This window comes from Monocercomonoides exilis (assembly GCF_001643675.1).
Source record: "Monocercomonoides exilis strain PA203 chromosome Unknown scaffold7-2047599, whole genome shotgun sequence".
In the NCBI taxonomy this organism is placed as follows: domain Eukaryota; phylum Preaxostyla; order Oxymonadida; family Polymastigidae; genus Monocercomonoides; species Monocercomonoides exilis.
This window is the reverse complement of record NW_027150552.1, coordinates 836449-860378: the sequence shown is the minus strand read 5'-3', so window position 1 is coordinate 860378 and position 23930 is coordinate 836449. Positions and strand designations below refer to the sequence as shown.

Sequence of the window (23930 nt, the reverse complement as noted above, 5' to 3'; positions counted from 1 at the left end):
AACAGCCACAGCGGAACATAGTCCAATGAGAAGATAAGAACTGCTATATCTGAGTCACAAAGCGCACTCCTCAACAACAAGAATGATTTTCTTCTTTCAGAATCGTATTTGAAAGAGGGTTATATCAATTCCTCAGCCATTTGCTCCTTCTCCTTCATTCCTTTCCTCTTCTTCTCCCAAGTCTCAACTTATTCCACAATCTTAACTCTTGCTCACACACAGCACTCACAGAATAACAAATTAAAAAGAACTTATAGATTTCTCAGAAAGTTTTGATGAAGCGCTGCCAAACGACTCTGAGAGCTAGAATGGGAGAGAGCAGTGGGATCAGAAGGGAAAGGAAAAACTGTTTTGAATGAGTCTCACTTTCAAGGGAGGGAAGAATCGGATATGCCATTGTTTAATTGCTGTAATGGCGAGAGCCGAAGGAAGAGAGAGAGAAGATAGAAGGTTTGGAAGAAGAGTGGAAGGATATCAATTTTGATCATCAAAGTGAGTTGCTTGTGAAACAAAAGAAATTGTTGCCACCTGGAGAGATGAGAGCGATGAAGGAGAGAGAGTCAAATGAAGGGGAAGCTGGAACGAAAGAAAAGGATGATCAAGAGAAAGAGGAAGAAGATGACGAAAAGGGGAAAGAAATAGACTGAACAAAAAACAAATGATGATTGGGACGAATTTAATATAGATTTCTGCGCATGAGTTGCAAGAGCAGGAACTTTGGAAAAGAACGCAGTTAACGAAATGAGAATTTTAAAAATGTCGAGAAGAAATGACAGGAAACGATATGGTGTTGAGAAGAAAAATTGAACTGCATTTGCATATTGAATTTAAAGAGAAGTTTCGATGTTGAGTAAAGTGTTCTTATTAACTGCAGTTTCCTGAATAACACAAACCCCGTTTGCTGAATCTGTTGAGCTGATCAGCAGATACTGGAATTTTTTAATGAGGTTTCAGCTAGATTAATGAAAAACATATTGCATTTTCTATGGAAAAATAAAAATTCACTAATGTTGCGCTTTTTTGAGTTCTCTAAATATTTTTTCCCTTTTATTAGCTTTGTTAAGCAAGTTAAGAATATTTTTTTGTTTTTTTGATGAGTTTTGTTGATTAAACTTTATCAATTTTTACATCATTTTTATGAAACTTGATCATAAAAATCCTTTTAAATCAAAACATTAAAAAGGTATGCTTTTTTTCATATGAACAAAAAAAACAAATATATATGACAGAAATAAAAGCTAAATATACATGAAAAATCAATTTAACTCTATGATCAATAAATACCACAATAAATATTATTTTTTCAATTTTTGATCTTTTTTTATGATATCAAAAAAAATCACCCATATAGAGAAGAAATAGAAAAAGTTTTTCAATTCATTCAAATACAGATATCGCACAAAATACCGGACAAGATCGATTTCACAATAACCGCAAGAAGAAAAATTCTGATAAATTTCCACAAAATATATCACATCAATACAAACTCACGTGACAAACAAGACTTTCATTACTTCCTCGTTTATGCTCGGAAAAAAATTATTGTTAAAATCTCGGAGAAACTCAAAATCCTATTTCTCCGAAATTTTAATAATAATTTTCTGTGAGCACAAATGGAGCTATTTTGAGAGTCTCGTTTATCAATTGAGTTTGTATAAATGAGGTGTATTTTGAGGAAAATTGTCAGAATTTTTCTTCTTGTAGTTATTAAGAAATCGATCTTGTTAGGTATTTTGTGCGATGCCCGGTATTTTATGCGATATCTGTATTTACTGTTTTTTTTTTTTTTTTTTTTTTTTTTTTTTTTTTTTTTTTTTTTACACAATCATTTTTACACACACGTCTTTTTTTTTTGGTGTGAAAAAGTGATTTTTTGATTAAAACCCTAACCCTATTTATAAAAAAATGAACAAAAATTTAACTTAAACCCAAAACCTAATATTTCGATTCGAAGGAAAACACGAAAGCAGAACGAAACCCGAGAAGTTCATTTTCACGAAATTTTATTCTTAAAAAACTCACAAAACAATCAAATAAGAACTTCAAATATCTTTAATTCACTTCGTGTGAATCGAAAGATTTTGTCTAACAAATCCAATTGTTCCAAACTGTGAAATTTCCAAAAATCGTTTTATTTTCAAACAAAAATATTTGTTATCAGTTTGATCATAACCTAATGTTTTAGAAAATATGATTTTTTTCATTGAAAAAGAGTATTCTTAAAATGGAAAATTCACCCCTTGCATGTTTTATTTTTAGATATTAAATCATTCTATTACAAAAAATCCGAAAAAAAAAAAAAACGAGTTTCTGAACGTTTCTTAAAGTTGTGATTAACAAATACATGTTGTTTATGATATTGCTATTGCAGAATCAAAATTTTTTTTCCAAAAAATACCATTAAGATTAAATTTCAGATCAAAACTCGAACGAAAGAATGATTTCAAAAAGGATCAGCCATATAAAAAATTTGCCCTCCTTGCATTTTTTTTTCCCCAATGTTTATTGTTCAATATTTGCAAGTTAGTGAATCAAAAATTCGAAGGAAAGTGTGCAATATTTTCACCTTTAAACACATTATCTTGATATCTTCAAATTCTGAGCATTTTTCATTAACTACATGAAATCATATGCCAATGAATTTTTTTTTGCACAAAATGTTCAACGATTTTATGCAAAAGTCCTTTCTGATGAATTTATTAGAAAAATTACCATAATAACATTCTTGAAATAATGAAACAAAAAATAATTTAGTAGATCAAATAATTAGGATAATATATTAATTGATGAGCGTAAATCAAGAAGCAGTTCTTCTGATTCCAGGATGTGGAGCATCCATCCTCTATGGAAAAGATTTGAAAACTGGCAAAATCCAACAAGTGTTTACAAAACTTTATCATGCGAACGATATTACAAGACGTTACATGTGGTGCGATATGGATCCTGATTTAAACATTGTTCAGCGTGATAAATCAACGGAGGTATTTGTGCCAATGAATAATCATGGCTTATATGCATGCTATAATCTTCTAACAACTTTTAAACCTTTGAAAGGGTTTGCTTTTATTTGTTTTATTTTTGAATGTAATCTATTTTTTCAAATATTTGGAAAAAATCATTGAAAGCATGGGCTCTTACTATCAGGATATGGTTGAAATGTTTTTGAAAAATGGATATAAACCGGGAATTTCATTGTTTGGTTTTCCTTTTGATTGGAGAATGGGCGTTAATCAACTACTGAAACCTACTGCTCAAAGAATTGAAGAAGTTTATCGTTTAAGCGGAAGAAGAAGAATATCAGTCATTACACATTCGTTTTCGTCTGCACTGATAAGAGTCCTGTTTGCTAATAGACCAAAATGGTTTTCTTCAAGAGTATCAAATTGGTTTGCAATTGCTTCTGCATTTCAAGGAACTACTCGGTCACTCGACTGCCTGCTTCACGGATATGCAATGGGGATTCCTGAATTTATTCTCAAACGGTCAATGTTCAGAGAGATTCAACAATGCTGCCCAATTGCAAACTGGTTTATAAATCCTCGTTATTTCAGATTCTCACCAAAAGTTGCCATTCGTAAAATTAGCACAAATGGAAAGAATCAAAATAAAAGCGCAACAGAAGATGAGTACGATTGGTTTTCCTTTCATGTTGAGGACGGCGGAGGAGAATGCTTTGATTTTGACTCATGTTGTACAGATGAGAGAAAAAGAGCCGAAGAGAACATTCGGCAGAGCAGAACAAGAAAAATGAGCAGAGGCGGGAAATGGAACTATCCATTCATTGATGTGCGGGTTTACCAGCAGGAAAAAAAGAAAAGCAAAGAAGAAGAAGAAGAAGAAGAAGAAGAAGAAAAGACACTTGAAAAAGAAGACCTTGAAGAACAGAAGAAAAAAGATGCCCAAATTAAAAAAGTGATGTCATTCAAATTAGAGCCATTTACAGAGACAAATAAAGTTGTTGCAGTCCCTCCCAGCAATTCTGCAACATCACCTTCGATTTCTGCATTGCCTCGTGACTCAAGCAACTGCTCTGCTTCTTCTTCTGCTTCTTCTTCTTCAACTGCTGCTTCTGCTTCATCACCTGCCATTGCATCTCCTCCTTCTCCTTCGTGCCCTTATCCTTCTCCTTCTCCAACACCAACTCCTTCACCATCATTCCTCTCTTCTGTCCTTTCTTCATTTTCTTTCCTCTCAAACCCGAAAAGCAAAGACGAAAGTGTTTCTTCGGCAGCTCCTTCTTCTCTTGAAAATTCTGAAGCAGTTGCTCCGCCTTCATCATCATCATCATCATCATCTTCTTCTTCTTCATCAACAACAGAAAGCGTTGGAGATGTTAGTGTCTCTCCATTGCTTTCACCCACACCTTCACCTCATTCTGCATCTTCTCCTCAGTTGTTTGTCCCGTCGTCTTCTGAACTTGAACTTCCTCCTTCTATTGCATCATCATCATCATCTTCTTCTTCTTCTTCTTCCTCCTCATCCTCTTCTTCCTCATCATTGTCATCTTCTATTTCAGAACAAGTCTCCTCCAACAGCTCCAAAGACACAATCACTTTCCCTCTCCCAAAAGCAGCTGTGCATTTTCTCCAGCACGAGACGCCGCCTCTTCCTTCCTTTTTGCTCGCGCCGAAAGAAGGCGAGCAGGTTCCTCTGCCATCGATGATACGCAACGGAGAATTTCTTGATTCATATCAGAAGGAGAAGGAGAAGAAGGAGAAGGAAGAGAGGCAAAAAGAAGAGAAGCAGAACACGAAGAGCGCAGGCAGTGGGCGTTTGTCTTCGTTTTGGGGCTCGCTGAATCCATTTAAGAGTTCTTCTTCTTCTTCTTCTTCTTCTGTCACAAACAGCACATCAATTACTGAGTCATCATCTGCCCCAACAAAGGAGCTTAGCAGTTTCGAGAAGGAAGCAGCAGAGTTTGCATCGATGTTCCAGTATCCAAAGCCCACTCACATTCAACACTCTCTCGTGAGAGCATTCATCGACATATTTGATAGAAGACAAAACAACTGCAATTTACCAGCTGCTTCACCTGATCCTTCTCTTTCACCTTCTGCTTCTTCTTCTCCTTCTCCATCATCTTCGCAGTCTGTATCAAATGAGGCATCAAAGATGATGTCTAAATCTGAGGAAGCATCTGAGCAACAATCATTAGCTTCATCATCATCGTCATCGTCATCATCATCATCATCATCATCATCATCATCATCATCATCTTCTTCTTCTTCTTCTTCTTCGTCTTCTTCTTCTTCTTCTTCTTCTCTTCCTCCTCTTGCAGAAGTGATGTGGATGAATCCTTCATACAACACAATACGCACAAACATTGAGACGATGTGCTCGAAAACTATTCCTCCTTCGTTTGTCACAAACATCCCGTCGCTTTCATCAACGTTCACAGTTCATCCGATGGAAGAGGAAGGAGAGAAAGAGAAAGAGGAAGAGGAAGGAGAAGAGGAAGAAGACGAGGAAGACTTTTGCAATGAAAATGAAAATGAAGGCAGCAACGACAAAACAAAGGAGAACAAAGAAATTAACAAATTAAATGAGCAAGCAAACAAATCCTCAAAGCCAGCCAGCAAGCCGCGTTACACAGTCAATGTGTTCAACATCTTTGGCTCTGGCACGCCGACTGAATGGAACCTGATTGTGCACAAACCAGAGCTTCTCTTTCAGAACAAGGCTGCTTCTGCATCCAGCGCAGATGTGCCTAGACAATCTCTTCAGGCGACGCCAGAGTCGAAGCCTGGGTGCTCTTATTCAGTTAACTATACTGCATCTTCTTCTTCTTCTTCTTCTTCGTCGTCTTCTTCCTCTTCTTCTTCTGTTTCTTCTTCTTCCTCTTCTTCCTCTTCCTCTTCTTCTTCCTCCCTTCATCCTCGTGAATATTCAGACTATTTCCAATTGAGGCCTCTTCCAGACATCCCAATAGAATCCATGAAGCAAACCATCAAGCGAAAGCTAAAAGAATTCAAAGAGAACAAGAAGCAAAACAAACAAGCAAACACCTCCTCTTCTCAAAACAGCCAAGATTCTTCGTTCGACAACCTGCCTGCTGCTGAATGGCAGATGATTGATGGGGACGAGACCGTTCCGACGGTGTGCTCGTTCTTTGATGATATCCCTAACTCTGTGAAAGTGCATGTGCCAAACACAAAACATAGGAGCATCCTCTGGAGGCATGAAACTCTTTCAACTATTGGATATGTATTAGGATTAAAGCAATTTTGAAAAAGCTAAAAAAAAGAAAAGAAAAAATCAACAATATTATTTATTATTTATTAGTTTTAATTTAAAACTTTTAGTGTGTTTGAATATATTTTGTAAAGCTATTTGTTCAATATATCCATGATAATGTTTCACTCAACTTCAATTTTTATATTTATTTTTGTTATATTTTTTGTTAAAATTGAAATTTGTTATTATTAATCTAATTAATTTTATCAATGCACTCAATTGAATTTATTGATTCTATTTTTTTGAACTTTGACTGTAAGTACAAAAAGAACGAATTTACTTATGCTGATCAATTAATATAATTTTGAAAATGAATAGAGGTCAAGGTTTATTTAACTCTTTTTAGACTGTAAACAGATTTAATTAATTTGTTATAAATTTTGTGCGATGTTTTATTTCTGATAAAACGCAAATATTTTTGATTAATTGTGTTATTCAGGTTTTGGAGGCGGATCACGAGGATTTGGTGGAGGAGGTCGTGGAGGTGGAGGAAGAGGTGGATTTGGTGGTGGTAGAGGTAGAGACGGTGGCAGAGGTGGAGGCCGTGGAGGTAGAGGCGGTCGAGGAGGCGGTAGAGGAGGAGCAAGAGGAGGAAAAGGAAAAGGAGGAATGAAAGGAGGAAGCAAAGTTATTGTCACTCCACATGAGCGATTCCCAGGTGTTTATATTGCTCATTCAAAAGAAGATTCGCTTGCAACAAAAAGCATGCTGCCAGGAGAATCTGTATATGGAGAAAAAAGAATATCTGTTGATGTTTGCTGAAAAAACAAGAAATGCTTTATTTGTATATATAATATGTTCATTTTTCAATTTCATTCATGTAGGATGAAACAGCTGCAAGTGGGAAAACTGAATATAGAATTTGGAATCCTTATAGATCGAAACTTGGTGCAGCTGTTATTGGTGGAATTGGTAATATCCATATCCAACCAGGATGTAAATTACTATATCTTGGAGCCGCTTCTGGAACAACTGTTTCTCATTGTTCAGATATTGTTGGACCTGTTTGTTTTCTTTTATATTTTTTTCTTCATTTAAATATTTTTTAAATTATGTTTTTATTGGAAAATTTTAAGACTGGGGTTGTGTATGCAGTCGAATTTTCGCAGAGAGTTGGAAGAGATTTGCTTGGACTTGCACAAAAGCGCGCAAATATTGTTCCAATCATTGAAGATGCTCGTTATCCTCAGCGCTATCGCATGCTTGTACCAATGGTGGATGTGATCTTTGCTGATGTTGCACAGCCTGATCAAGCACGTATTGTTGAAATCAATGCAAAGTACTTCTTGAAGAATGGAGGACATTACGTTATTTCCATCAAGGCTTCTTGCATCGATTCTGTTTCACCTGCTCCTGCCGTGTTCGCAAAGGAAAGAAGTACTCTGGCCGAAGCTGGTCTTAAGCCTTTGGAGCAACTTACGTTAGAACCTTATGAAAGAGACCATGCTGTCGTTGTGGGAGTATATAGGCCAACAAAAAAGGATAAATAATCATGTCATTTCCTCCGTTGTTGATTTTCAATCATGAAATCTGGTTCAATCTTCAAATTTAAGTTTTTTCCATCAAAAGTTTTTCACTTCCTTATACTTTTTTCATTTCAACCTTGAATTAATACATGTCAACGTCTTTAGCTTGGATGATAATTGATGAGTAGATTTTAAATGAGCGAACGTCATAGAAATTAATTTCATTTGGAAAAATTGTCAAGAAAGAAGTTTCATTTATTGTTTCAGCCTCTTCAATTGAATAAAAGGAAATTGAACAATTTTAAAGAAATGCTGATAAACAATTACCGCTGTTTTGATAATAGTTAATAATTATTTTCTTCATTATTTTTTCTCAAAGAAGAATATTGTTCCTTTTTATTTCTTCGTTAATTTGTTTATTTGAATTTTTCAATGATGAAGTTCATTATTAGCGAAAACATTCATAATTTTTTGTCAAAAAACTGAAAATTCGCGAAGCAATTTACTGTCACCGTTATTGGACTACTATTAAAAAGTGAAAATTTTGTTCAAACTTGATCCCATTAAAATTAGCCAGGATGCAAAAGATAAATCTCTCTCCCTTTTTAATTATCAAATACAAACAAAAACATTCATTGAGAGAAAAAATGATATTTTAAATACAAAGGCTATTTCACAATTTATCAATGAAATGAAAATAAAAGAAACGACAAGACAAGATCTAATTATCAAAAGTATAGCAAATCCCAAATCTACTTGAAAAAAAATAAATCTAACGGATCAACAAAACTATGATATTTCGTTTTTCCACATTTAAGCAATCTGTAAAATGAAAGAATTGAATCTTCATACCCTTCTTCTTCCAACTTTTCAAATATCTCACTTTTCATTCTTTTCCATGTTAATTCAATTCTTTCTTTGTTCAGCGTGTCCGAGCATGATGCAATATTGCATTTCATAGCCTCAAGTTTTTGTTTTATTTGGTTGAAATATTCGTATTCATCTTCAATTTCTGAAAGAGAATTTTCCAAGTTTTCAGTCAACATACTTATTGAATCATGGATAACATCTGATTTGTATCTATCAATCATTTCTGGAAGATCGTTAAAAATTGAGAGGCATATTTCTGTAACATCTTCAACTAAAGTAATTCCTGTTATTTCCTCCAAAGCAAAAGCAACAGCTTTGTTTTTTGGCAGGTCACCAATTCTCACTTTGAAATTGCACATTATAATAAATAGAATTGAAATACAATTTTCAAAAATTGCTCTTTGGTTATCTTTTGCCAGTCTGTAAATATTTACAGCGAAAGTAACCATATCATTAAACATATCTGTCTTCCATGTGCCGTTCATTAAACATGCTTTTATTTCACATATCCATCTCATCATAAGAATCTCTTCTTCTGTTTTCAATCTTCCTTTCTCTTTTTTCTTCCAATCCACACATTGTTTCAGAGTTTCCAATTCTCTAAATGCTTCTTTGAAAAACTGCAGTTCGTTAACAACCACTCTTTCAATACTTTTATCATTTCTGTATCTGTCTATCATAAAGCTCCAAGCAGAATGATATGCAAGCCGCGTCAGATTTTGATGCTTTTGATGATATTTGATAATTTCTTTGATTTCATCCAGGTAAAGTCTTTTCTCTATTTCCTATTTTTAATTGGAAGAAATAATCAAAAAAAGAAACAGAACAAATTAAAAAATATGCACACCGAGTACTGCCCAATTTTGTTCAAAGCCAATAATGCTATTTCCACTTCTTTTTGCTTTTCCATGCTTTCCTTTTTCTCCAATGCAATTTTCAGAATGCGAGGCATGAAAATTTCATAAAAGCCTTCCATGTCATGATAGAAAGAATCAGTAAGAATTAAAAAGCATTCACAAAAATCAATATGCTTCTGATTCACTTCGAATTTACCGATTTCAGGTATCATTAAATTCCAAAGTGTTTTACTCAACCTGGATGCATTAAAATTATGAGTTATTATTGTGTAAAAATTTTTCCAATATCCCAAATGCTTCAGCAACAGAATTATGTTTTCTTCTGAAAAAGATTTTCCATTTATCATATCATTAATTTTATCGTAAACTTCTGTTGAGATGGATGCCTCCAATTCTTTTTCATCCATCTTATCCATCACTTTATCCAATAACTCTATTTTTTGTTTTTGCTCATCATTGTCGCATTGACAAAGCTGAGAAAATGTTTCTAAATTAGAAGCAAAGCATATCATCATCCATTAACAATCAATTGAAAATGCATGCCTTTGAATGTTTCAATCAGAGAAGCCTACGTTGTTTCAATCACACAATTCAATCATCAATCATTTGCATTCAAAAATTACAATATTTTTAAAAACCAAAAAAGCTATTAAGAAAAGGATGAGCATTAACAAAACAATGAATACTTGTTCCAAATCCTTTGCCCTTATCATTATTTAACAATCTCAAAAACAATTATTGATCAAAAATTTCAAAAAAGATATAATTTTTTAAAAGTTATATATTTTTTTCAGATTAATATAGGTTCAGATTTTTTTTGCCCTTTGAATTTTGTTCCCACTTTATTTTCAAAATTTTTTCTCATTTTATTGCAATTCTATGTTTTTTTCTCAATGAGAATGAAAGACTTCTTTTGATAAAATTACAGAAATAGTTTGGAACAAATCATTGTCTTTTTCACAAATGCAAAAAATTGCACCATATGTTATTCTGCGGAAATTCTGAAAAAAGTTTTTATTTTCAGGTCTTATGGAAATATTTATGAAGAACTGTTTCAACGTATTTTCTTTATTACCATTTAAGTACATTATTCGATAGATAATCATTTTTTGTATCATGAAATAAAAGCTATTTTAAGAAAAAAGAAAAAAATACAATATTTAAGAAAATATCTTAAAATCCAAGAAGATACAAATCAAAAGTGAGCCATAGCATAACTTTAAAACCTCGGCTTTTGCGGTTATATATTTTTCCTTTGATGTAACAATATTTCATTTTTCTCTGTTAGTTATTCAACTTCAAATTTATCTTTCATTCTTTTCTTTTTCATTTCTGTATCTTTTCTGGTGTAAACAATATTTCCGATGCGATGAGCATCGCACCACTCAAATTCTTCTGCTTTTGCTGCGTTCAGCTTAAACTTGGATAAGATAAAGTGCTTAATTTCGAGAGGAAACGGATAGTGCGAAAACACAGCGTTAAACACGAAGTACATTGACACATCTTTGAATACAGGATCAAAATGAGGTCTGGACACGAAGCAATTGCAACATTAAAAGAAAGAGAAAGAGAAAGAAAGAAAGAAAGAAAATTGTAAAAATAAGCGAGACTAAATTTCTTTGAACACGCCTCACAAGCAGCATCTGGGCAGCAGGGCGTGTGAGTGAATAGAGCAGATCAAACGTGCGAACAACGGCGTCTTTTGGGTCTTGTGCCATTTGGCTCATATCAAAATTCGCCCACACACTTTCTGTTGAAGCGATTTCGTGTAATTTCTGGAAAATCGATACAAGCATTAAAAAAGAAAGAAAGAAAGAAATGTGATTTAAAATTCATAAAATGCAAAGAACGACAGAAGAATGAAAATGAAAGAGAGAGAAAACGTTTCAATTAACAGTTTATTAAATAGAATGAATAAAAAGCGTTCAAAACAAAAATTGATATTGATATTTGAAAAAGAGTAGGAAAAATGAAAAATAAATAAATAAAATAAAATAAAATAAAATAAAATAAAATAAATAAAATAATTTTTGCTTCTTTTCAATAAAAACAGTTTTGTTGCATACAAATCGGAAAAGCTTGCGATAATTCTTTGGGAAGGCGATTCCGTTTGAGTGGTTCATTGGCAGACACCAGCTGGAATGCTTGGTGGAAAGACGAGGAACAATCGGTATTTCTATCTCTTCCTCAAATTCTGCAGGGAACTGTGTCATGCGCTCCCTCTTCCCTTGCCTCATATTCAGCTTCGATTTCAGCGCCAGCATTTGGCTTTGAGCAAATTGTTGTTGCTGCTGCTGCTGTTGCTGCTGACAATGATTATTCCATTCTTCCTGAAACATCTGCCCTTTCTGCTCGTCATATTCATCTCCCCACTCGCTCTTCTGCCAAACATGTCCATTTTGCCTCTCCTCACACCCATCCCCCGCTTTCTGGTGCTTCCACGACGGCAGCTGCTCCCCACGCACCGCTGCTGAAATGAGCCTCGGGTAAGTCCTGTCCATCCACCTGTCGTGCAGATCACGTGACAGCCGCACTGCAACAGGCGCCTCTGGCCCGTCGGAGCCCATCATCATCGACAGCGCCAGCACCGCTGTGCCTCTCAGTGGGAGATGGGGGTCCTCTTCAGCAATGGAGCAGAGAAACGGGATGAGACCGAACTCGTCCAACACACACGCGCCAGCTCGTGTGCACGCAACATGCGCAAAGATCCACACAATCGCACGGCGCAGGAGAGGATGCGTGGAAGGCGACCGCAGAGCTGCAAAGTAGTCCTTCAGCACGCCCCACTCGCGCAGGAACTCCATCCCTTCGTCAGTCGACGCCAGGCACCCAAAGAAGTGCGGCAGGGCGATGCTGTGCAGACACAGCGACTCTTCGACATACAACAGCTTCTCCTCCAAACGAAGGAGCTGTTTTTGCATAACACCCGTGGGACCTTGTTGGAGTGATGGAAGCATCTTCAGCACACGCCTCTTCTGCGCTGCGAAGTCGGATGTCCCGAAAAGAGGAGATTTTTGTGTTCCTCTTGTTGATGTGGAGATGGAGTCACTGGACGAAGCAGCGGAAGAAGTTGTCGAGGCAGAGAGAGAGAAAGCAGATGAAGTGGAAGAAGAAGAGGAAGAGGAAGAAGAAGAAGAAGGATAATACGATGATGATGAAGAAGATGACGACATAGCATTTGGAAAAGCAGTAGACAGATTAGGCGACGAAAGGGGTGACTGTGGTGTGGACATAACTGGAGTAGTTGTGGTAGATGTGGCTGCAGCCGATGACTGAAGCAGCGCATTAATCTCTGAAATCTCCGGCTGCCTCAGCCAGTCGAAGTTCTTCTGCTGCTTCAGGACGTCGTTGGCGTCTCTTCTGTACTCAGTGCGGAGGAGATAGTTCACACTTCCTTGCCACAGCCAGTACGTGGCGCGCGACAGGAACCAGGCAGAGGGCAGCAGATAGCGGAACCCGCCGTCGATGCGGAGGAGCCGCAGGAACAGCACATCACTCGCACCAGAGAGGAAGAGAACGGGTGGGGGTCCGTTGGGCACGTGGAGGAAAGAGTGCAAAAGAAGAGGGGATTCTGATAAGTCCTGGAGGAGAGACAAGGCAGTGTCTGCGATGAAAGGGGAAGGATGTCGAAGGAGATTGGCTACAACTGCCATCCGCCAGTCGATAGGCATGGAAGACGTGGGGAACTGCTGGAGTGACTGGAGATCAGGCAATGGGGAAGAGGAAGGGGAATAAGGAGAGAGGCAGAAGAGAGCGCGCAGAATACGCAGAACAAGCAATCCCACCCGAAAGGTCTGCAATGTTGAGGCGAAAAGGAGTATGCGCTGTGAAAGCGCACAGGAGTATGAGATGGACGGGAGGAGGATGAGCAAAATGTCCTGTCTCACAGAGAAGTAGTAAAACAGGTTCCGTGGCAGCTGTGTGAAGAGCGTGGCGTTGCTGTCGAAGTCCGACGGCATCGTCTGCAGCAGAGACGGGCGGAAGGGGGCCGTCTTCTCCAGCCCAGCACCTCCCAGCGGATCGCTCGCCATGATCAGCATGGATGCCTCTGCATCCTTCTCCAGCAGCGGGTCGTCGCTCCCCCTCTGCGCCTCCAGCTGCGCCTGCACTGCCTCAGCCTCGTCGAAGAGGAGCAGCTCAAACAACTTGGCGCCCTTGTCACAGAAGGTGAGCATTCCCATGATCTGCAGCACACACTGCGTCATCGTCGTGCGTAGAGCACTCGATGAAAACAGCCTCGGAGAAATAACACGCGGCCGGTCTTTCTTCGGGTCTGTCTCAAACAGCTTTTCTCCGTCCGCATTCGGCGGAGAAATTGGATACTCCGGAGGTTCTTCTGCAGGCTCCTCGAGTGGCTCGTCTGCTTCTTGCTCGGCTTTGAAGGAAGTGTGATTGTCGCCCTGTGAATGGTGAAATGAGTGATGTGAGTGATGTGAGTGATGTGAGTGATGTGAGTGATGTGAGTGATTTGAATGGTGTGAGTGGCGTGTGAGAGGTGACTGGTGTGTGATGGAGTGTGTCTGGTATCTGGATGAGTCCACCATTGGAGGGTCGGTGGAGGCGTCGTAGAAGGCACCAATAGGCGACGAGGTGGCATCCTTCGCTTTCTTCTTCTTCTTCTTCTTCTTTCTCCGCTCTTCTCTGCCTTCATCGTCGCTGTTCATGTGCTGCCTCAGAGATGCAGAGTGGTCAGATGAAAGAGAGCCTGTGTCTGAGAAGCCAGCAACGCCAGCTTCATCTCTAAGAGCTTCAACACTTCCAATGTTCATTCCGTTCCCCATCGCATTCTGCAGGGGAGACGACAGTGGTGGAAGCGCAGACTGCTGAGCACGAGCCATCTGATGCAGAAATGACAAGTCCGAATGAGGTGTTCCGCTCTGCTCGTGTATCGCAAAGGAGACGCCGTGGTCTTGAGATACTTGTATTTGAGGTGGATGCTGCTGGGCTTCCCAGTTGCTGGGCAGGGCTGAGTCGATATGTGGATGGGCCGTGGAGGCATATGTGTCGGTTCTCGTTGTGAGGCCTTGAGAAGCAGAGCGGTTATCGATGTTGGCTAATTGAACGGCTGGATCGCTGTTTTGTGCTGAAGATGATGCCAAACGATTGTCACCTTCTGAAGATTTGCTGCCATCGCGGAGTCGAGTTGGAGAAGAAGCCATTTTTTCTACTGCAAAAGAAGAGTAAAGTGCACTCTCGTTCTGCTTCTTGGAGACTCCCTTGTGTGAATGGGACTTGTAGCTGATTCCCGCAGACGAGACAGACGTGTCATCAGAAGAAGCCGACGACGATGAGGATAAGCCCATCGCAGATGAATGCGCATACTTCCAGCGAGAGGCAGCAGCGTTGCCTGCTCTTCCTCTCATCCCCCTCAACCCAGCCAGACAGCCCAGCTGCTTCTCCTCCCTCGCCTTCAGCAGCGCATGTGCGGCAAAGATGCTCTTCTTCACCTGATACTCACGCCATACCCTCTCATTCTCCAGCTCTTCAAACAGCTTGTTTGCCACATCTGACAAAGCCAGCAGCAGCATGTGGTAGTCCAGCTCATCGGGGGAATTAATCAGCGCCCAAACAAGATGTCTCCCAACATCGCCCCACTTCCAACTTTCTTCATCCCACGGCATCCCAAACAGAGAGAAGAACGGGCGCTGCATCTGCTGCTGCTTCATTGATGAGTTGTATTCGGCTCCTGTGTGTGTGTTCATATCAAGTGGAACATTTCCTCCATTCGATCGCAGAGAAGATGAATCGGATGATCCGTTTGAAGAGGCAAAGGAAGCGTCCATTGGTAACAGCTCTGAGTTGTCTGAGAAAGAATCAGGGCTGAGGGAGAAGAGGCTGAGCAAATGCGAAAAGAACTCCTGCTCCTTCAATGCTAAGAACACAGAAGGTGATGCTGTGGATGAGATGAGGAATTCTTTGATGAGTAATGGGTCTTGTTTAGAGAAAGGGAGAAGGCGGAGGGTGTGCCAAAGAGAGGCGAAGGAGTCAACATCAGCAAGGATGATCTGTCTGTAGTGGTTGACAATGGCCAGGCGCATCGGAGAGGTTAAGTTCGAAGACGATAAAAACACATCAGGTGACTGCATTTGCCTCGTATAGAGAGAGTTGGAAGGAGAAGATGACGAAGTGGAAGAAGCTGGGTTGAGTGCCGAGAAGCCGCCCATGGGAATTGGAGAAGGCGAGGACGAGGCAGAAGCGACGGGGGACATCAGATCCACCACTGGTGATGGAGATCTATTCGAAGCATGTGACTGCAGAGGAGAAGACAGAGGGCTCCACACACCTGATGCTTCAGAGGGGCTCATGGCAGCTGGCTGGATGGAAGAAGAGAACGGAAGCAGCGCTGAGGAAGCAGGTGCCGCAGCGACAGACAGCATCTCGCCAGAAAACGGGGTGACGGGCGGGCAGCGGGAGGATGTGTAGAGGGAGATCATGAACTGCTCGTTGATGCCATACAGTTTCGAAAGAGGGAGTGCTTCATCGTGCAAAACAGACAGAGGAGGCACGTAGGAGCAGGAGAAGAGGTCAGCAGAGGACGGGAGGGAGTGCGGAGGGAGAGAATAAGAGCTGGATGTGTGGCTACCAGTGACTGGATTGGAGGTGATGAAGACAGAAGAGGAAGGATGTGGCGGTGCAACCCAGTGTGAAAGCGGGGCAGGCGCATCAACAGAAGACAGAGTGGATGAAAAGGGGTCAGAAAATGGCGTGGCTCTGTTGGGCAGAGGAAGAGGATTGTACGAAGAAGGCACAGCATTCCCTCCTCCTCCTCCCCCGTTGTGCTGAAAGTGCGGCAGCTCTTTCTGTTTGGGGTCGAGGAGATAAAGTGAGCGGTTGAGGTATAAATCAGCCGAGCGAGTGTTTAAGAGGCTGAAGTGCGAGAGAGAGAGCAGCTGTCTTTCTGTGGAGAGGAACTCGACAATCGGCGGGAGCGGGTCGTGTGACAAAACAGCATCTGCATTGAAAAAACGAGGCGAATGGGAAGAGAAGCGGTTGGGGGGTGTGACAGACCCGCGGCTGGACGGCGAGTGGGAGCGGAAGTTGTTGTCAGACTTGACAGAGGACGAGGCAGCAGGGAATGCCCCACTCGCTGCCATCTCGAGAGAGGAGGAAGAAGAAGAGCCTGTAGCAGTAGAGCCAGAACCAGAGCCGGAGCCGGAGCCTGTGCCAGAAGCAGCACCGGCCTGGATGAACACCCACTGCGGGTCGTCATCGTCCATGATGCCGTAGTCGATGTCGATGATCGTCACCGAGTTCTCAGTGCCTTCGTCTCTGTCTCTGTCTCTATCCCTATCTCTGTCCCTGTCTCTGTCTCTGTCACGGTCTTTCTCTCTGCCTCTCTCCAGCCCCATCTTCCGCTCGATGAAGGCGTCTTCCTCGTCGCTCATCGGCTGCTCGTCGTCGGAAAGGAGGTCGCACTCGCCATAGGCCACTTCTGTCTCAACCGCATCCAGCAGACGCTGCGCTATGGAACGATACACAACAGCAGGTAGGGCAAGAGGGAGAGGTTGAATCGGAGGTAGTGATTGGGATGAGGAGGAAGAGGATGGGGCAGCAGGAGAAGAAGAAGGAGAAGGTGAACGTGAAGGAGAAGGAGAAGAAGATGATGATGATGTTTGTTGTTTGTTGGTAGATATGGTTGGTTCTGGTGAACGTGAGGGAGATGGCGTGTGTGAATGATTTCTGGCTCCTTTTGCATCATTTTGTGTGTAATTAACAGAAGGTTGAGTTTCAGTCAATGCGTTTGATTGTAAATCAGGTGAATATTTGGAAGAAGAAGAAGGAGGAGAAGGAGATGATGATGTTGAAGGAGGAGATGAAGGAGATGCAGAGGATGTGGCTGTGGAAGAGAGAGGAGATGCTTTGTGTGATTGTCTGAGATGAGAATGCGTCTTTGAATGAGGCTGTGCTTGTGGTTGTATTTGATTCAGAGCAGCAGAAGAAGAGGAAGAGGAAGAGGATGAAGATGAAGAAGATGAAGGAGAAGGCGAAGGCGAAGGAGAAGCAATGGAAGAAGGGAGGTTGAAGTGTGAGGAAGATGGAGGTGAAGTGGAAAGATGAGAGCGACTCGGCGGAGACATTGAGGCAGCCAGAGGAGGTGAAGTGGCAGGAGAAGAGAAGGAGCCTGTGAAAGGGGAGGAAACACCTGAAAGATGAGAGTAACTGTGTGTGGGCTTGGCGTTTGATTGAAGAGAAGAAGAAGAGGAGGATGAGGATGAGGAAGAAGAGGAAGAAGAAGAATAACCAGATGTGGCATTCAATGGAGAAGGGGTTGTTGTTCCAGCAGACAGGCCCTGGATGTGCATCTGAGAGGCAATCGCTTGCAGATGCGCCGGCCGCTCGCGAGCGATGCCGCTGAGAGGGAAAAGCGAAGACACAACAATCTTGTCGATGTCTGGCCTGGATGAGGTGTCGGTTAAAATAGAAGAGAAAGGAGATGATAACGATGAGGATGAGGATGATGATGCAAGAGAGGAAGAAGAAGAGGAGGATGAGGAGGAGGAGGAAGTCGAAGAAAAAGGATTATTCCCTTCTCCTCTGAGAAGTGCGACAGCTGTGTTGTAAGAGGCCACTGCCGTTGCGAGTGCTGCCTGAGGCGGCGGAGGAGCAGGCCCCGTGGCAGAAGAAGTGGCAAAGGACATCAGCTGGAGAGAGGAAGAAGGAGAAGCAGCAGGTGGAAGCTTAATGTCCCTACGCAGATGGTTCTCCCCAAACACGACGGCTGCGCGGGCAGGGCACGTGCGCTCTTCAGCCGTGGCGATGAATGTGTGAGTGGAGTAGGAGGAAGGAGAAGCACTGACTGACGGCTTAGGGATGGCAGGGACAGTCAGATAGAGGCCCATCTTGTTGAGGACGTCCTGTGCACGTGTCTGGAGAGAGGAGGAGTTGAGGGAGGCGTAATAAGCGAGGGAGGAAGAGGCAGTGATGATGTGCTGTGGGTAAGCGGCGTGCAAAGAAGAAGAGGTGCTGATGCTGTGCAAAGCAGCGAGCGTGACTGGGGAGGCGTAGCTCATCCGGCTGAGCACAGAGACATCAGTGAGAGAGATCTGTGGCTGTGTGGCAAGCAGCTGCAAGGGGGTGCATTGCTGGATGTCCCTGGCAGTTTCTGCATCAAACACAAAGGGGGAAATGTCAGCAAGAGCACCGAGCATCACGATTGCGAGGTTGGCTGTGGGCGAAGAAGGCATCAGGGCGCAGACGAAGAGGGAGGAGAGGAAGTCGAAGTGAGTAACCCAGGCGTTGAGGAGGAAAGAGAGGTATGTTGGGAAGAGGAAGTGGAAGTCGACCTCGTGTACAGCATAGGGGAACATGGAGTGGGTGAACGGGTGGGAAGACGAGTGGGTGGGGCTGTCGGTGGAGAAAGGAAGGAATGAAGAAGAAGAAGAGGAGGAGGAGGAAGAGGAGGAGGAGGAGGAGGATGAGTTTGGAAAAGAAGGAGTAGAAGGAGAAATACAATCATATCGATCTGCCATTGTGCCACTCCTCCCCCACTTCTCATTCATTTCTCCAAACTTCCCCATCTTTCCTTGTAATTTCCCTCCTCCCCACCAATTCTTCCCCGCTTTCCATTCACCTTCCCGCGACTCCCTCTGCTTCTCCTCTTGCATCTTCTGCATCTCCTCAGTCATCTCCGGCATCATCGGCCTCACCGCCTGCGCAAACTGCGGAGCTCTGAGCAAGTTGAATGCGAGCGCCAGCTTCTGATCCACACAGCGGGAGACTGAGGGGGACATGCAGCGGAACCAGGGCGGGCAGACAGCGTCGCGGGGGCTTTCGGTGCAGAAGAAGAGGGTGGGGTCAGTGAGTGGGTGGAAGAGGGAACGAGGGCCGACGAAGGTTGGGGCAGCAGTGGCTGAGAGGAGAGAAGGAGGGAGAGAGCGGACAGTGTTGTGGAGAGTGGAGGAAAGAGGGTGCAGGAGCGGGGAGTTGGGGGAAGGGCAGGCTTGGCTGAGGGAGAATGAGTTGAAAGTGAAGGAGGAAGAGGAGGAAGATGAAGAAGATGAGGAGGAGGAAGAAGAAGAGGAAGATGATGATGATGAAGGCCCGAATGCGAATGCAGGATAAGACGCAGTGAGTGGCTGTCTCTGTGAGCTGATGGTCGGGATGGACGACGGGGTGGAAGGGAAGAAAGGATCAGAAGGGCGCAGCTGCAGAGAAGAGAGAGAGGCAGCGATAGACATGTTGAAGAGAGAAGGGTCCAAAGGTGTGACGCCGAGCGAGGGAGGGTTGAAGGAGGAGCCGGGGGAGGCAGAGAGAGAGGAAGGGGAGAGCATGGAGATGGAGGTGTGGAGGGAGGAGCCTGAAGAAGAGGAGGAGGCGGAGGAAGAAGAAGAAGAAGAGGGTAGATTCGGGTGAGCACCTGTGGCAGATGGAGAAGTGGAAGGGATGGGTGTGGACATGGCAATAGACGCAGCAGACTGATTAGCAGCGAGTGAAGAAGAAGAAGAAACAAACAGTCTGTTCTGAGAGGGTGAATGACGAGACAGAGAAGCGAAAGAAGAAAGAGCAAAAGTGGGCGACGCTGGAGTTGCAGAAAGCACCGAAATGAGTGAGTTCTTTGTGAATCCCGCAGAAGCCTGTGGATTGAGCAGCGGGGCTTGTGTTTGAGAGGAGAACTGGTTGATGACTGGAGATGCGGGGAAGAGGAGAGGGGTGAGGTTGGCGTTGGCTGACATCATCATCTGAGCAGCTGAGCGGGCGTTGTTGGCAGCAGAGATCATAAAAGCGGCAGTGGAGCGGAGGAGAGAACGAGAGGCGAGGGAAGAGGAAGAGGAGGAGGAAGGGTTGAAGGAAGAGAATGAAGAAGAAGAGGTGGAAGAAGAGGAAGAGGAAGTTTTGAGTGTTTTGGAGGAGGAAGAGGAAAGAGGGGAAATGCTTTGTGTGAAGTGAGAAGAGCGATGATCCAACGAAGAAGACGAGGAAGAATTAGAAGAAGAAGAAGCAGCAGAGCTAGAAAGAGAAAGCGAATGGAAGAGAGACAGAAGTTGTGTGTGTTGTGTGCTGATGGAGTGAGCTGTGTTCAGCTGATGCACATAAAACGCATTGCACATCGCAGAAATCGACGGCGCGTGGAAAGCAGACGGGCAAAAGAGGGCAAACGGGTTCTGAGTGGAGTAGTCGGGAACGAAAGGAGAGTGCGATGTGGAGAGGATGTTGTAGAGAGAGGGCTTGCCAAAGGTGGGGGACTGAGAAAGAGAAGATTGCTGAGAGGAAGAAGAAGAGGAAGAGGAAGAGGAAGAGGAAGAGGAAGAAGAAGAAGATGACTGTTGAGAAGCAGCTGTTTGTGCAAGGCGTGCTTCTAAGTCTGTGTAGCCAATGAGGGATGCACAAAAGGGATAAGAGCCAGCCAAAGAAGAAGACGACAAAGAAGCCGTTGATGAAGTCGAAGAAGATGATGCAGAAGACAATGTAGAAGAAGACGATGAAGAAGAAGAAGAGCCAGAAGATGGAGAATGAGGAGCAGGAAGTGACAGAACAGACGAAGGCGAGATGCGGCTGATGCTGGCTGGTGTGAGAGCAGCCGAAGGGAGCTGGGACTCGTCAAAGAGCGGATCGCAGAGGGCAGTTATGTTCTGCATGCGGAGCACAAAGGGAGGAGGGTCAGCGAGTGTGGAGAGACAGTTCTGTACGAACCAGTCGGGTATCTGCAGCACACGAAACAGCAAGTGGAACACAAACTCCCTCACGATGCCGCAGCTTGGGTGCGAATACCGCAGCACGTAGAAGAGGGAAGGAAAGAGGAACGGATGGGAATGAAGCACAACCATCGACGGGAACGAGCGCAGGAGATACACAATGGCTGTGGTTGAGTTGCGGATCTGTTTGATCCACAGGGCGAACAGCGGGAGCTGCTGCTGCTCCTCTTCGCTCAGCACAGGCAGGCGGTGGTGTGCGGCAGGGCGGGCGACCGACTGTGAGTCGAGCGAAGCTGTGTGAGAAGTGGGTGTTGATGCCAGTGATGTGTGCATTATCCCTTGCTGATTGAGCGGTGCTCCCTGTTGGCCCTGTGGCTGCCCGTTCCTCCCTTGCATCTGCTGCATTTGTTGCATTTGTTGCATCTGTTGCATCTGCTGAGGAGAACGCTGCGTTGACATCTGCTGCATGGCACCTGATGCGGGCGTGCCCAGCCTCCCCGTCCCTGTTCCCATTGCCGCTCCAACACCTCCTCTCCCTCCTACTCCTAGTGCTGCTGATGCATCACCTGCTGCTCCTCTTCCAGCAGCTCCTCCGCCGGCTCCTCCAGCACAGTTAGCTCCAACCCCCATCGGTCCTATCCCGACACCTATTCCATTGCCTCCAGTAGGCATGCCTTTGCCAACTCCCACAGCACCTCTTTCCTTCTCGTTGCTTCCTAATGCAGCATCGTTTGAGGCAACCATCGCTGCGCCAGAAGATGTGTGAGCAACCATCGGATAGCCATACGGCTGGTATGCAACAGGCTGGTTTGCCATAGCTGCTGCTGTTGATGGAGGAATCTGGCTCGCATTCAGTCCAGACGCTTCTCCTTCTCTGCGCCCTGGAATCCCTCCTCCTCCACCAACACCACCTGCACCAACTCCGACATTGGCGTCTCTCTCTCTTGCGACGCCAACGCCCACACCCACTCCAACATTCACATTGACATTGACATTCACGCCATCTCCTTTGTCTCTGCGTGTCATCCCCACTGCTGCATCGCGTGTGTTTGGTGTCTGGGCAGTTGTTCCTTGTGCGCACATCCCAGCCGGCACGACAGACACCTGCATGATGTCCTGCTCTGTGCGGTTGCTTCCCGACTGCTGGCGAGAGGAGCGGGAGATGCGCCCGTCGCTGCCTGGAGAAGGCGACTGGACAAGCTGCGGGTGGGGCTGCTGGGCGGAAAGAGTGACTGTGGAGGAGATGAGCCCCGAGACAGCGTTGAGGACGTTGGAGCGTTTCTTGTCTTCGGTAATGCGGGTGTGCTCCACAACTGCGGAGCAGAAGGGAAATGGGCCAAATGCATACATTGAGAAGGGAGAAAACAGGCGCTGGAGAAGCTCTCGCGATATCATCCATCTCTTCTTCTCGTCTCGCAGGAGAAAAGCAAGCACTTTTACAAAGCTGAGGGAGTACGGCTGGTCAGCTGACAGAATTAAAGTCATCAGAATGTGAAAGGAACCAACAGAGTGAATGGTTTTCGGTGACAAATAACCTGTCATTAAAGAAATTTGTTTTCAAAAGTATTGAAGTTAGAAAATAATTGTGAAAAAAAAACAACTAATCACACATAGATCTTTGTAAAATTCGTGGCATTTTCCGATGGTTGTAGGTGAAGAGTTTTCGAGAACTGAGCAAACTGCTTGAGCAATGACACGTGAAATCTTTGTGAATAAAATAAAAAAGCGCATTGACATTTTAAAACCTTGATAAAAATGAAACCTTTTGATGACTTCGCAACCAAGTAGATATGATATCTAATGCAATCATGTGGTCATGTTGTTGAGGTTCTTCAGTTATGATTACACTTCAGAAAATGTGAATAAAAATCATAAAGGAATAGGGAAAAAAGCAAACTTTGCAACGGCAACATCTATCGAAAGCTCAAAAAAACGCTCAACCATTCTTCTAAAATTTGAATATTTTAAAATGATTCTGAGAATATTTGTTTTGATGATTCTATCCCCGATAAATACGTAAAATCGAAGTCTATTTAAAAAATCAGAAGTAGAGTCGATTCGTCAAGTTTAGAAAATTAAAGGAGTGCATAAAAAATGATGCTAACATTTGGCATATGTCGTTTGAATAAAAATTTGGAGGTGGAGAAGTCTGCAAAAAAGATGTGATAACTCTCAATTGATTCAAAATATCCTGTGTAGATATGGGAGCCTTCTTCATGCGCTCGCAAAATCGATGAACTGTTTCGTAAAAGTCGAAGTGAGGCTCATCGGTCATGTCTTTAATGATAGTCTGAGAAAATTCAATATTGTACAAAATAATATCAAATATTCTGATAATTTTTATTTAACACTTTTGTTTTACAATGTGCAACAGATGTTATAAAGTGAAATACTCGATAATGGCCAAGAAAAAGGAAATCTAAAGAAAAAATATTAACAAATTACGGTAGCAAAACGATCAATAATTTTGGATTGCAAAATTAGTTGCTAACAACTCAAAAGTGGACTTTGTTAGCATCAGCAAGTGCAAGCATTATTGAAGAGAGATTGAAAGATTATTTTGATGCAAAACTTGCAGGATGAAAGTCCTTCTTTTAGATTCAAAAATGTTTTATATTTTTTAATTATCTTTGATTTAATATTTTTCATTTACATTTAAAATTCATAAAACTATGATCATTGCTTTTATTTATGAAAAACAAATGTACTGATTTCATGATGACTTCTGGATTCAACGAAATTTATGTATAAAAAGAATGAAGAGTTGTGCAACTCTCTAAATCCGTTTTTCAGTGTTGAGCAATCCATAAAATCGCTCGAATATGTGTTATCTGAGTTATTAAATGGTTTGTTAATGATTTTGTTTTTAT

General features: G+C 42.8%; 4 protein-coding genes across 4 annotated transcripts; 2 read left to right on the top strand and 2 right to left on the bottom strand.

Moving 5' to 3' along the window:
• Positions 1–2755: 2755 nt before the first annotated feature.
• Positions 2756–6523, top strand: MONOS_11722 (putative lecithine cholesterol acyltransferase-like protein). Its single transcript, XM_067864284.1, has 2 exons — positions 2756–3055; positions 3126–6523. Exons 1-2 carry the CDS (start codon positions 2787–2789, stop codon positions 6226–6228), a joined length of 3372 nt encoding a protein of 1123 aa, XP_067733376.1. The 5' UTR covers positions 2756–2786; the 3' UTR covers positions 6229–6523.
• A 21-nt stretch (positions 6524–6544) lies between these two features.
• Positions 6545–7869, top strand: MONOS_11723 (putative rRNA 2'-O-methyltransferase fibrillarin 2; the record flags this gene model as incomplete). The annotated part of the gene is made up of 4 exons (XM_067864285.1): positions 6545–6560; positions 6674–6987; positions 7059–7238; positions 7311–7869. 4 exons carry the CDS (start codon positions 6545–6547, stop codon positions 7722–7724), a joined length of 924 nt encoding a protein of 307 aa, XP_067733375.1. The 3' UTR covers positions 7725–7869.
• A 484-nt stretch (positions 7870–8353) lies between these two features.
• MONOS_18564 (uncharacterized protein) lies at positions 8354–10317 on the bottom strand. The gene is made up of 2 exons (XM_067871595.1): positions 9418–10317; positions 8354–9355 (listed from the first exon to the last, which is right to left on the bottom strand). The coding sequence occupies exons 1-2, from the start codon at positions 9940–9942 to the stop codon at positions 8453–8455; spliced, it is 1428 nt and encodes a 475-aa protein (XP_067733374.1). The 5' UTR covers positions 9943–10317; the 3' UTR covers positions 8354–8452.
• Positions 10292–23868, bottom strand: MONOS_11724 (putative rapamycin-insensitive companion of mTOR; the record flags this gene model as incomplete). The annotated part of the gene is made up of 10 exons (XM_067864286.1): positions 10292–10555; positions 10646–10956; positions 11057–11202; positions 11494–22595; positions 22671–22764; positions 22823–22907; positions 22958–23089; positions 23166–23350; positions 23412–23479; positions 23769–23868. The coding sequence occupies 9 exons, from the start codon at positions 23866–23868 to the stop codon at positions 10716–10718; spliced, it is 12153 nt and encodes a 4050-aa protein (XP_067733373.1). The 3' UTR covers positions 10292–10555; positions 10646–10715.
• Positions 23869–23930: the final 62 nt, after the last annotated feature.

Excerpts from the sequence above, each read along its gene's own strand:
- MONOS_11722 (XM_067864284.1), top strand. The coding sequence starts at position 2,787 with ATGAGCGTAAATCAAGAAGCAGTTCTTCTGATTCCAGGATGTGGAGCA. Across the intron at positions 3,056-3,125 it reads ACTTTTAAACCTTTGAAAGG|CATGGGCTCTTACTATCAGG; the intron begins GTTTGCTTTTAT and ends AATCATTGAAAG.
- MONOS_18564 (XM_067871595.1), bottom strand. The coding sequence starts at position 9,942 with ATGATGATATGCTTTGCTTCTAATTTAGAAACATTTTCTCAGCTTTGT. Across the intron at positions 9,356-9,417 it reads ACAAAATTGGGCAGTACTCG|GAAATAGAGAAAAGACTTTA; the intron begins GTGTGCATATTT and ends AATTAAAAATAG.